Source organism: Saccostrea cucullata, unplaced genomic scaffold (genome assembly GCF_032062105.1).
Source record: "Saccostrea cucullata isolate Sc308-1 unplaced genomic scaffold, CSIRO_AGI_Scuc_v1 ctg9783, whole genome shotgun sequence".
Taxonomy (NCBI): Eukaryota; Metazoa; Mollusca; class Bivalvia; order Ostreida; family Ostreidae; genus Saccostrea; species Saccostrea cuccullata.
This window is the reverse complement of record NW_026935111.1, coordinates 44,264-58,773: the sequence shown is the minus strand read 5'-3', so window position 1 is coordinate 58,773 and position 14,510 is coordinate 44,264. Positions and strand designations below refer to the sequence as shown.

Below are 14,510 nucleotides of genomic sequence, written 5' to 3'. Positions count from 1 at the left end.
AATTAACTACTGCCGATGGAGATTTGCTCTCGGTGAAGGGTAAAACCGATATAGACTTATGTATTAATGGGAAGGAATTTTTGACAACTGTTGTTGTTGCTCAACTTGGAGATTTGTCCGGTATACTCGGACTTGATTTTCTTTCAAAATATGAAGCTATAATGGACATGAATGCTGGACGTCTACGTTCACCATTCTTTGGTGAGATTGGTCTAGTAAAAGAGGACAAATTACAGAGTACATGCGCACGCATTTATGTTACAGAGACAATTAGCATACCAGCGAAAAGCGAGATGTTTTTGAAAGGAAGCACAGACTGTGGATTTCCACATGGTGTGGACGGATTGATAGAACCACTCTCTAATAGTAAAGGAATTTTACTGCCAAAATCGGTCGTCAAAGTACAAGATAACAAAGTGCTCTTCTCAGTCCTAAATCCTACAAAAGAGGCAGTGATACTTAAAAGAAACGCTACAGTGGCATCCGTACAAACAATTGATTCTGTCACTGAATTCGACAGCAAAAAAGTCACAGAGAGCCGTCCAGTGGACACAAACTTGCCTAACTTACCAGACTATTTGCAGTCCCTGGTCAACAACAGCTCGAGTAACTTAACTGAACAGCAACGCCAGCTGTTAAGCGACACCTTAGCACGTTATGCTGACGTTTTTATGGGATCAAATACCCCATTAGGGCGTACAGATCTTGTGAAACACACAATAAATACTGACAGCGCTAAGCCAATCAAGTTACCACCAAGACGTCTCCCTATGCACCAAAAAGCTATAGCAGATCAAGAAATAGACAAAATGCTTGAAGCTGATATAATAGAACCAAGCAGTTCACCTTGGGCTGCGCGAATAGTTTTAGTGAAGAAACGGGATGGAACTACACGATTCTGTGTAGATTATCGGAAGCTAAATAACATAACGATTAAGGATGCCTATCCCCTACCACGAATCAACGAATCACTAGACACACTCTCCGGCGCTAAATTCTTCTGTACCCTCGATCTTGCTAGTGGCTATTGGCAAGTCGCTATGGACGAATCCGATAAAACCAAGACAGCATTCGCAACCCACAGGGGTCTTTTCCAGTTTAATGTGTTACCGTTTGGTTTATCTAATAGCCCTGCGACATTTGAACGCTTAATGGAAGCCGTTCTATCTGGCCTACAATGGGAGAAATGTCTAGTTTATCTAGACGACATCATAACATTTGGTGCCACGTTCGAAGAAACTCTAGAGAACCTGACTGTCATCTTTGACAGACTTCGTACAGCAAATCTTAAACTAAAACCGAAGAAATGCGCCTTGTTTCAAGAACAAGTAGAATTTCTGGGTCATACTGTATCCCAAGAAGGTATTAGATGTAACCCCAACAAGATATCAGCTGTAAGGAATTGGCCCGTACCAACTTCCGTTTCAGAAGTACGCAGCTTTATAGGACTCGCATCCTATTATCGCAGGTTTATAAACAATTTTTCGAATGTCGCATACCCGCTAACCCGCTTGACACAAAAGAACAGAAAGTTTGAATGGTCAGAGGAATGTGAAAATGCTTTTGATACCTTAAAGCATCTCCTTACAACTGCACCAGTATTATCGTACCCATCACCAACAGACGAATTTATATTGGATACTGATGCTAGCGCATATGGAGTCGGAGCTGTGCTCTCACAGATGCAAAATGGCGAGGAAGTAGTAATTGCTTATGGTAGCAAGACACTATCCAGATCCCAAATGGGATATTGCACCACGTATCGAGGATTAATAGCAGTCGTAACCTTTGTCAAACAATTCCGACACTATCTATATGGTAGACCCTTTTTATTAAGAACAGACCATTCTTCGTTGATCTGGTTGAAGAATTTTAAGGAGCCAGAAGGTTTACTTGCACGCTGGATATCTCTCTTGGAAACCTACGACTTCAAAATTGAACACAGAAAAGGAAGTCTTCATGGCAATGCAGATGGCTTGTCTAGGAAACCAAGGAAACGTTGCAAAAGAGAAGGATGCAACCAATGTTCATCTGGAGAATGCTCAGTCAATGCTTTGAGCTCAGCAGCTATTCAAGATTCAGACATTACCAAGACTAGTAGACCTGAATCCAATTGGGTAGAACAATGGAGTCCTCAGTACTTACAAGAACAACAGGACAAAGACATGGCAATATCAAAGGTTAAACAGCTTATCATTAATCGGAGAGAGCGTCCGAAACTAAATGATCCTCTGCCAACAGTTATCACCTTGCTTCGCCAGTGGCAGCGACTAAAAGTGGAGAACCATATACTCTACCGAGTATGGGAAGAAAATGAAAACGAAAGTCGTCTCCAGTTAGTTGCCCCAAAGTCTATTAGGAGAGAAATTATGCAACATTTGCATAACAGTAAGACGTCGGGACATCTTGGACGCGAGAGAACTCTACATTCTATCAGAAATCGTTTTTATTGGCCAGGAATGACTGATGATGTTGCACGCTGGTGTCAAACTTGTCAACCTTGTTCAAAGAAAAAGCCAGGCCCTGGACAAGGGAAGTCTCCAATGCAACACCATGAAGTATTTGGTCCTATGGAATGTCTTGCCATCGACATCTTAGGTCCCCTACCATTAACTAGAGAAGGAAAACAATACATTATGGTTGTTGGCGATTATTTTTCCAAATGGAAAGAGGCATTTGCATTAGAAGATCATACAGCACAGACGGTTGCAGATAAACTTGTAACGGAAGTAATATGCCGCTTAGGCATACCATTTAGAATTCATACCGACCAAGGCCGTGAATTCGAATCAGCTCTGTTTGCTGAGTTGTGCTCTCTCTTGGAGATAATAAAATCCCGTACCACACCATATCACCCTCAATCCGACGGTATGGTAGAGAGATTCAACCGCACACTCCAGCAAATTTTATCCATCTTTGTCAATGAGAACAGATCTAACTGGGATGACCACTTGCCATATTTAATGATGGCCTATCGTGCCACGGTTCACGAGAGTACAAAATGCACTCCCAATCTGGTCATGTTAGGGAGAGAAATCAATTTGCCCATAGATGTTATAGCTGGTACAACTCCTACAAATACACCAGAGATTGGCTGCTATCATTCTTACATAGAATGGATTCGCAATACCATGGAAATGACATATGGAATTGTTCATGAAAACTTGCGATCAAGTTTTAAGAAACAGAAACGATACCACGATGTTAGACTGAAGCCACGAGAGTTTGCAATAGACGATCTGGTATGGAGATGGTACCCACCAAAAGCAAACCAAAAATTGGGATCCGGTTGGACAGGACCCTACAGGGTTGTTCGGAAATTCTCAGACATAACCTATGAGATAAAACATGAAACAACAGGAAAAACAGTTGTGGTCCATGTTGATCATCTGAAGCAACTTCACGGTGACGGAATTGCAGAGAATCAATATGATTCTGACAATGACCAAGACGAATCTTGTCTATACGAAGAAAATTCAGATTCCGAATATGATACTATGAGCGATCGGGAGGAAATCGAGCCTTTGGCTTGCAAATCGCCAGATCTGGATGCGGTTCAATCCAGACGCGCTGATGCTTTCTCGCGGAAAGGAAGGCTCATAAAACCCGTTTCTCGATATTCTCCTTAGAAAAATAAATAAGATAAATATATTTCTTGGGGTGGTGTTTATGTTATTTGTTTGTTTTAATGAAGTATAATCCTATGGAAGACCCAATTTTATGTCTGTTGAGGACATGATGACATGTAGTACATGGTATAAATTCCTAAGGTTGGAATTGGGTAGAATTGTTTTGTGTACACCATGGGTTTAGCTTTCGGTGTCTTATCTACCAGGTGTTATTTCCCATGAGAGAATAGTGATTCTCTGAGTGATGTGATGGGATGTGTACTTGTTGTGTCGGAGAAATGACAGTTGTCATTGTTGTATAATTGGGCGGGGATAGGTTATACAGTCTATTTATTTTCCTTTCCAACTCTTTGCTGTTATAATGCAAGTTTTATTAGTAAAAAGAAAGTATTCATACAGTTCTTTAATGATAAACAAATTGTATTTCAGGCTACAGATTTTCTTGAACTATTCGCGGATCTGAGTGAAGTCAATGCTGTCCTTGGACAGTGCCAGACCGACTATATTGAAGTCCTATACGATCCTTCAGGAATGATCTGCCCCGTGCTAGGATGCAGAGGAACGAAGTTTCCTTCCAAATCAAAATTCTCCAGACACTGGGAGGAGAGACACAAACTATCTGTCACCAAATTTATATGTTCTGTTAATGGGTGTAGCGCGGAGTGTAGACGGAAATCAGACATGCGAACTCACATTCGTCGAGCACATGAGAGCAATCCAGACCGAGTGGAGTTTATACTCACTAAGTGTGAGATGATTCACAGGGAGAACAAGGGTTATTTAGACCCAGGTCTATATGTATTCAGAGGCGGATGCCTGAGAGAAACTACTGACCTAGTAGTGACCCAGGAACAGGAGAAGTCCACTACAGATGATGGAATAACGCCGGTGGATGTGGAGAGTAGATGTTCTACTCAGACTGAGCCCACTGCACCAACAACCGACCTTAAGGAAGAAGAGCTGGAGACCAGCAGCAAGAAGAGAAGGCTTACTCTACAGGAGTACAGGGACAGGGAGGTCCCAGATCACCGGTCTACAGGGACCCAAACAACATGGGTGAACCTACCCAGCCTCGACCTACCGAACCTCCCAGAGGCAGGTGATTCAGAGGAATTGCAGTCGTGCCTCATGTGGCTGTGCAACAGCATGGACGTAGTAGGACGAGCGAGAGCACTGGTGAAAAAGAGGATAAAGGACGGTGAGCGAACGGAACTGGAGCGAGAGAGGGAAACGAGGCGTCAACTGGAGAAGAAGAACCGGGAATTAGAGAGCGAGATCAGGAAGTTGCGAGCGATGGACAAGCTGTTTGAGGAGTAAATGCGATTAACTGTGTAAATATGTGAAAGTTGTGGAATTGTTTATTTATCGTTTAAAAAGTGTGTTTATTACAGTACATGTAATTGATTGAATGTCTGCTATCTTAAAGTTTCTGAATGTTGATACCTAACAGGTGTATTCTAATTTTATAATAATTGAATTTTAATGTATGTTACTTTGAAGTAATACTTGTATTTATTAGCATACATGTGATTATATATATGTAGACTAATGTGTATTTTTATCCACATTAGGTCTTAAGGAAGGGGGAGTGTGGTGGTTTTTACCTATATTTAATTATATGTGTATGCAATTATATGTATTTATGTATATGTGCCTTATTTTATTCATATTTCCCTCTATTTGTCATTACTTGTTGTTTAGAGTTATTCCCCTTTGTTTATAACCCCTTCGGGTTGGGCGCGCCCGGGTCTACAGTACCCGGCCGGGGTTTACTATTACTATTGTTATGTATATTGTGTATTCAGTGCAGTCTACATTATTATCAATTATCGATCAGACGTATTTTTGGGGACTGGGGCTAAATTTCTATAATGGTAATTATTGCATTCTTGGATTTTATATGATATTGTTTCATATCTTTTACGTTTGTTTGTAAATTGTAAATATTGCAACAGAATATAGTATTCTTTAAAACACTGAAATTCTTGTCATTCTTTTATCCTTTGAACTCGGACTTATGTACGGGACTAACCCCTAGACAGTCCCGTTACATTCTAATAGACATTTAAATGTATTCCACGTGAAAATAAAAAAAAATAACGTAAAACTTTTACACCTGCGGCATTATAAAATGTACAAATATACCGCGGGTATGATTTGTTAAAACGTTAATTTCTACATTATTTTTTTTTATTTTTTTTTTTATGAAAAAAGATTAATAAAAATAATGGGGGTCTGTTCACAAACACTGCAAGCAATATGCTTCATGCATCAGCAAACCTTAGATCTGACCCTGTAAAATGTTATTGTTAATCTCTGTACAGTAGTACAGTGTACCAGGGACCTATATACTAAATAATATAGTATAATAATACCTAGTATATAGGTCCCTGAGTGTACATAATGTTTCAAACAACATGACCAAACCTTCTTTGTCTATATGTAACAGGGTTTCGATAGAAGAACAACTCCTGTGGCTCAGGTTCTCATATATAATTTATTAAAGATGTTTAATGCATTGTATAACAAGCAAAAGCCCTGAAAATATCAATAACAGATTATAAGTATTTAGAAAACAAATATATTGCATTTATAATACAATATTTACATTTGCAAATGTTTTCCTTTATATAACACTACTGAAAGGAATGTGTATCTATTTAAGAAATAAACAACGTTTTTCAGTGAACATGGCGTTATGAATAGCAATTGCTCTGCTGGCATATTCCATGATGCGCGCTAGCGCATCATGGAAAATATGCCAGCAGAGCTATTGCTATTCATAATGCCATGTTCACTGAATAATCGTTGTTTATTACTTATATTTGCATTCTTTGAGTTTTTCAAGAATATCAGAGGAAATCCTGACTTACATAAGGACGCAGCTTTTTGTCTTTAGTAATGAAAAACATACGGCTTTATAATCACTACACCTGATCAATGATCCTTTTCTCTAATAAATCACAAACAATTTATAAAGCATTTCCCTCTCAAACACAGTTATCTGGATACAAGCAGCGCCGTCATCACATTCTCTTAATTTTTGTTTTGATGCAGTTGTGACGTCATCGATCAACGTTATTGAAACCCTCTGACAAAAATCAATAATTTAGATCTATGATGAAAAATAAGAATGCTTTTATAATGATTATTACTCCAGAATGCTTTTCTTTGATTTTTTTTTAGTTTTTCTATTTTTTTTTAATAGCTGAAATCATTCTTGAAGTAGAATTTTTTTCTTTCTGAATGTTATTACCCAAGTGTGAAGAGTTATCGTTCTTTGTACAAATATACATGATACGAAAAAATATAAATGTAGCCGTTCTCTAAATTTTTAAAAAGTTTTATTATACAATTAAATACATTGACCAAAATTAAATTTTTAAAGATATGAATCAGCAATTTTAAATATTCTGAATTTCCTTTTTTTTTAAAGAATATTATTAAAAACTTATTTTTATTCCTCTCATGAAACATTTCATATATATACTTCTCAACACGATTAATAATTCTAGTAGAGATTGTTCTACACGAGTGTGATAGAGCTATTGCACTCATAGCAGAAGCAGTTGCGTCTCTAGTGCTATGAACGCAGTTGAAGCCTGCAGGTTCATTTAAGGAATGACTCTAATTCTTGGCCAAATTATCGAGTATAATATGGTTTGAGTCAGTTTACGCTTTATAATCCGCGAAGCGGATTATAAAAAGGCCAAATTATCGAGTATAATATGGTTTGGGTCAGTTTACGCTTTATAATCCGCTTGGCGGATTATAAACCATATTATACTCGATAATTTGGCCAAGAATTAGAATCATTCCTTATAATTTAATTTTAAAATAATTATTCAACTGGGGATGTAAAATTGTGTTGTTTTTATGAGTTCAAATTTACCGCGCAATAATACAACCGTAGTAACGGAAGTGATGGGAAGCGAGGGGAGGTAAAAACTTATGCATAGATCTAGCAGCCATGATGCTTGTTTGCATGAGGTAAGATCGAGTAACTGTTTGAAATTAAAGGTACATTCATTAAATCTGGAATTTTCCATGAATCCCAAGGACTGGAAATGAGGGGATTGATGGATACAGATGATTATGCTGGTTGTCAAGGGGGTGTGTCCCCTTACCAAACCAGATTATACAAAATGTTATGCGTTTCTTTTTGGAAATCAACCAATGAGAGGCAAGAATACAAGCAAAATTAAATTATAGTGGGAGAGAGCAGTGGATATGCAAATATAACTGTATAAATACAGGTATGGGGTCAAGAGGTCATAGATGTGCGTTTGGATAACCGTTTGACGTAATTTCTCAGTGACGTCATAAAGGGTCGACGCGCGATCAGTGGATTACAATACTTGCCGTTGGGTTTGAAAAATAATGCATTTCACACGTTAAAAGTCATAATCAGACAAATATAAAGTATGAATAAGTCACAAATGTAAATATAAGTAATAAGGTATCATTTTAAAACATCTATCGGGCTATAAATACGGGTTGGTACGAGATTAAATTCATCATAAAGCCCTTCGGGCTTCATGGAATTTAATCTCGTGACCAACCCGTATTTATATCCCGATATAGATGTTTAAAAATGATACCTTATTTCTTAATGAATATAGATACGATTTACTTTATAATAATAGATCATAAAAATATTACATGTTATACCATGTTATACTGAGTACTCAATGAATACATGTAAAAAGAAGAGTAATGCCCCTTACAACATCTACGTATTGAAAATAAGAAAATGAATCGAACAGAACTATTACAGTAGAATGAATAGTTCACAAATCTATTTACAATAATATATGCACACACAATTAATAGAAAATAATAGTAGGTATACCTGATTGTGGATCAGGGCTCAAAACAATGGGCCACCCGATAAATAATGGGTCTTGATATACTCTCCTATATTAAACAATAATTACACTCTATATACACTACTGCATTACTGATGTTTTATTCACATACTCAAAGAATTTATACTTTAAGCTTCAGGTAATAATGATAAAGTTGAACTCAGTATATCTTCTTAAAATTACATTAAAAATCAAAGACGATGAATTATCTGAAAATATAGAATTAGATTAGATAAAAGAAATAGAAGTCAACTTACAGTCTCTGTCCTGAGGTCTCGTCTCAAAATTATCAATATGCACTGATGTAAATATGTATGTCAATATGGTGACCAAAATATAGATCTAACTTTCTCAATAGTCTATCTCTGTCTAAAAGATCAAACAAAGAGATCGGCGGGAAAACGTCCCGAGCCAATCGCAAGCTTGGATATTAGAACTGACCAATAATATTAAATACCCTCAGGATAAGTAAAGACTTCTAGAACATAAGTAAAATTAAAAACCAAGTAGTGTTGTAATATTTTATTGCGGTGCGCGCAAAAACTCCGCGAATATCAGCTCTAAAAAAATAAAATAAAATACGCGTGAATATTAAGTAGCTGAAATAATTAAATAATATTCACATAATAAAATAAATAAAATATCACTCTATCACATATATTTTTCGAAAAATAAAATATTTATTTGAAGAAAAAAAAGACCAGTACTTTGTTCAGATCAAGAATATTCAGGCCATTGCTTCAGGATATGTAACTCAACGTGAATTTCCCTTGGTATTGACGCAGTTGTCCATCTTTGTATAGCGCCGTCTAACGATTATGCAAATTGGGGTCATTCCTTATATGGGCAACTTGACCCCGGCTTTTGTGTTGTGAAAAAAATGGCGACGGGTTAGAGAACAGAAAAATATGTCGGATTTATTACAACTCTATCGTGATTTCCCCCTGTTTCTACTGATCAGAGTTCTTCCATAACAATCTGCTACAATGTGATTTTTTAAAGAAACATTTTATTTTAATGGGGAAATCATTCAACAACTAAAAACCATGGGGTTGTTCCACAGAAGAAAGTGTCGGGTTGTTTTTTGTGTGTTGACCTTTTCAGCGATATTTTGTGATTTTATTCAGGGTAAGACAGATTATTGGTGTCTGGAAATTAGCATCATTTTAAATCGTCTTTTTTTTCTTAAGCTTTATTCAATATTTATGTCAATATAAAATGTGTAAACAAACGAGTAAATGTTTACATGTGCAATCAAACTGAATCAACAAGAATCAAAATCAAATGAGCTATATTTTATACAAGCATTATTAAGCCTAATTGATTTGTTTAATGACTAGAGATACATGACTGTTAAATAATTTATCGAATAAAATATGATAATACTATCATGGCTGTCAGGTCCAGCACAATACCCTGATAAAGTTATATAGCTTGATAAAGCTATATAGCTTTATCAAGCTATTTAAAATACCTTGATCAAGGTACTGTATGTAATGAAAATTCAAAAAAATTCTTTAAAAATTAATTACTGAAAGTCGAATTCTGAGTTTTTGTCAGTGTGTCTACTCGTGCATGAAAAACACTCTGGTATCAAAAAGAAAGCATAAAATAACGTCTCCTCACACGACACGTTTTTCTACTGATTTGTTTGTGTTTGAGTACTTTACATGCATGGGTGAATTTACTGACAAAAACTCAGAACTCGACTTTCAGTAATTAATTTTTAAAGAATTTTTTTGAATTTTCATTACATAAAATACCTTGATCAAGGTATTTTAAATACCTTGATAAAGCTATATAACTTTATCAAGCTATATACCTTTATCGGGGTATTGTGCTGGACCTGGCTGTAGCTGCACAACTGTAGCTCTCCAAAAAATTAAATTCACTGTCACAGACTGGAGAGCTACAGTGCCACACATTTTTTAAAAACTGAATATTTATTGTGTACAAAAAGTTGCGCTTATTTCTGGATTAATTCCTCCGAATTCTTACCAGAATCAAAAGAAAGATTAGTTTCAAAAAATTCCTTACTCGTCTACAAATAGTTAGAATGAGCTAACTGTGTCTCGGTACAAGCCCTCACCACAGTTAGAATATGTCCCTTATACTTGCAGTGTAGCAAATCGGAGCGGATCCGCTCCGAAACGATTTTGAAGAATATAAAAGGGTAACTATCAAATTAATCAAAACAAACCTTTTTAAGATTGCTTATGCCTTTTATTCCAGAAAATAATCCATCTAAAGACGAAAATCCATTTAATTTTCTCAACGTTTTTCTCTCCCTTCAAATTTACCTGCCATGTTTACATTCGGAACTCTCTAGATTGTTCGTAGTAAATGCACTAAGTTATATTAAGTACGTGTTATCGCCTATGTTTCTTTTGCTACATTAAGTATACACGGAAAGAATTCTATCGTTAAACCAGGTCCGTAGGACAATATCATTTTAACGATAGAACATTCTATCTAGTCTACAAAGTACTCTCGTGATTGACATCTGCCAGAAGCATGTTGGACCGAATTATCTTGCACTCAAAAATAAAATGCTCATATTCCTTCATTGTTTAATCAATTTTGAATTTTTTATATTTGCTATTTCAACCTCTAATATGGTGGTCAACGGGAAGAAACGTCTGCTAAATTCAGGCCAGTTGAAAACTATATCTATATTCTGAGATGACAGTTTGAAAACGCAGAAAAATAAATAAAGAAGCAGCACACTTTTTATGTGCACAATAACTTCAATAAGTATACAGTTTTTTCAGTGGGTAGCACTGTAGCTCTCCGGTCCGTCAATATAATTTTTCCGAGAGCTACAGTTCTTCTGCTTATACCGTATAATCACTGATTAACAGTCCCGGGTGCTAAGAAAATTGCGAAAACATGGAAAAGGGGACAGTTATTTTGGTATTCTCTTCCTAGAATTTAATTTCAAAGTTTAATTTCAAAAAATCTTTTGAAAAAAAAAAATAAATTCAAAGAAACACTAAAATATGTCTAACTTTACTTTAAGTGAAGATAATCCATCCATATTATGCTAAATGATTCATTTTCCACCAAGAAATTGGATTATAGAAAGTATTATTTTCACTTTCTTCAAATCTTGGCACTCAGGCAGACTTTTGATAGTTTTTCTAGATGATTTTAATCACTGTACAGGGGACCCTTATTTCCTGATAATTAAAAAAAGACCTAGAGGGGCACTTGTAGGGGCAGGGGTGGTTAATAGGGATTATACGGTAATACTAATTACTATAGACCGTTTCACAGTAACTTCAGTACTGCTCTTTTGCAGGGTAAAATGATGTGGTTTGGTAAAATTTGAGGTAAAAGTATTTGTTAAACAAATGTTAAAGATACTTATGTCATTTAAATATCTCTCTCTCTCTCAAAAAAAAAAAAAACTTTGTCGAATTTTTTTCCTTTCTTGCTACAAATTAAACTGTATGAAAAGTTGTCCGTTATCATTTAACAGGTAGTTCACCTAAGTTGACAGAAACCTAACAAAAATAAAATTCAAAATTCCTAAAATTGTAGCCACTGCTTATCATGACAATTTTTGCCATTCAATATTAAATTTCATTCATTACCTTTATTTTTAACTCACTGGAAAATGTCATCTTTTGAAAGCAATCTTCTTGGTTACAGTTAAAATATTAATAAAATTTACTGTTGTTGGTTATATAACTTATATGCGCCTTCACAGTATTTGAGTGACTGTATCTGAGGATATAAAAACATGCCTACATGTATATATCTGACACTGTTGACTGTCCTCTTTAAGAGATGAGAACTCCATCAATAAGCCTAAGATTTCAATCAGATGAACCATTTTTAAATGCATTCCATTTACATACAAGTAATGATTTCTGATTGTCTTTCATTGTTTTCATTGAACTTACGTCTGTCAGTTTGGAACTCTTTTATTTCTTATGATTACCAATATTGATTAAAACCAAAACAAAATCTTGCAAAATTTTACAAAAGTTCAAATGTAAATTAGAAAATGATCCTATTTTTAAGGAAAAGAGAGATCTATCAGAGTTGCATGAAATGCAGTCCATGATGCACTTGTAGAATAGGGAATCTATGCAGCTAATACATTGAAAAACTTTTTGTTGAAACCGCCATAATGTTTTGTCAGATATCTGTTACTATGTGTAAGCTGTGCTCTAACTTACATTTGTAGACCTAGTTGAATCCACACTTTTCAAAAGTTAATATGTCCCTAGGCCGTCATCTTTGAGGAAAGACCTATAGAATCCCCACAGTAGACTTTACTGTATAATGGTTTATTATAACTTTGTCATCTGACTGGAAATATATAAATTAATAATGATTGCCCCTACCCATATATGGAAAGAAAAAAATTTAAACACAGTGGATTATTGGAGCACACCTAAATGTTAAGTAGCATGATGAGGAGAAATGTCATTGCTTTCCCTTTTGACCTTTTACTTGACCCTGCAAAAAAGGAACTTAACTTTTTATTGCAAAGGTGTGGATTGGACTGTTGAATAATCCAGATTTTCATATAAATATCTACGTTTGTATATTTTCAGCAATACCAAGTTTCACAGAATTCACATTCCTATTAGAGCCGAGCGACCTTGTGGTGTCCAGGGGTGAAGGCGCTACGCTCCACTGCTCCGCCCAATCAGGTTCCACCTCACCCAAGGTCACGTGGGTCAAGGACGGGCAACCATTGGACCTTGATGCAAACAAGTAAATATTTTATATCATAAATATTTGGGAGGGTGGGTGTGTGTGTGTGGGGGGGGGTGGGGGGAGGGGTACTCCTACAAGTAAGAGCCTCGGTTAATGTCCCTTCGCTCCTTATATACCTCGGACTCTTACATCCGAAGGCCATTTTCTTCGAGCCGTTCCGCCTGAGATTTTGGGCGGAACGTATTATGCGTGAAATAAACTGTTAACAAGTAATTTTCAGGTACCTACGTGTTTGCATGGGGTATGAAAGCCACAAGAAATAATAAAATCCATTTTATTCAGAGTGCATTATTGTTAATTAATGAAAATTGTCATTATTCCAATTTGTCACCAGAAGTACTTTCGATTTGACTTCACATTAATTTTACGGATTGCTTGTCAGAAAACAAAATTTTCGTTGCATTACACTGGTTTCGTTTCGTCAGATTTTTCTGAATTCCATATCCGAATTGTAAACAGACGACTTGTTTCAATTTCTGCTTCGATTTAAAAAATAATGAATTTATTGCTAATACGAGAGGTTAACAGTGTTTAATGCATAAGTTTTATCGTAAATATTGAGTATTTTATTATTTCGTACCATTCGTTAATATACAAAGCCTTATTTCTTTATAAAATAATTTTTTTCCACTTGGGGTTTCAGCGGCGAGAATTTTTACAATGGATGCTAGAGGTTACGCGGCGCCAAGTCAAAAGTATCTCGCCGTAAACCTCTAGCATGCTGGAGTAGGGGGAGGGGGACAAAATCTGAAGTTGAATGTTCTGGTTCTTGCTTGTCTTAATTTTGAATTAATTTTAAATCTTAATTTTATATGTACAAGGGTTAAAACTGAATTTTACGAAAACATGATCCAGTTTGATTTGAGGCTTGCACTGTAACAGTTGAATAGTTCGTAGCAGAAGTGAAAGGGAATTATGGTTTGTGAAGAAAACAAGTCCTTCATTTCAATGCTTGTTTGTTGAATTTATTAATATCTAATTTCTTTGGCTGTTGAAGAAAAGAAAAATTAACTCATAAGGCTCATATGGATAATTAACTGAATCATGTTAATCATATGATATTAAATATGTGTACGTAAATTAAATAAATAACAGGAAATTGTTAGGTCTATGTAGTATGAGATAAATTTGTTAATAAGCCTGAGAAAATCTTGTATTTAAAAAAACAACAATACATGTCAAAATCTGTATCACACCCCATATCAACCCTTGACCAGTATCAGCCTTCTGGCTTCAGTCGTTGGGCTGATATTGGAGTCTCGGGTTGATATGGGGTGTG

At 35.8% G+C, this 14,510-nt stretch overlaps 1 protein-coding gene across 7 annotated transcripts in view; it reads left to right on the top strand.

Moving 5' to 3' along the window:
- Positions 1-9,346: 9,346 nt before the first annotated feature.
- Positions 9,347-14,510, top strand: part of LOC134241894 (neogenin-like) — a 30,437-nt gene continuing 25,273 nt past the window's right edge. For 6 of the 7 annotated variants that reach the window (XM_062723912.1, XM_062723909.1, XM_062723907.1 and 3 more), the window contains exons 1-2: positions 9,348-9,625; positions 13,066-13,228. In XM_062723912.1, the coding sequence (XP_062579896.1) occupies positions 9,544-9,625; positions 13,066-13,228 (245 nt within the window). In that variant the 5' untranslated portion in view covers positions 9,348-9,543. Of the gene's footprint in view, positions 9,626-13,065; positions 13,229-14,510 lie in introns of all 7 variants that reach the window. The other variant, XM_062723908.1, reaches the window with a different exon arrangement.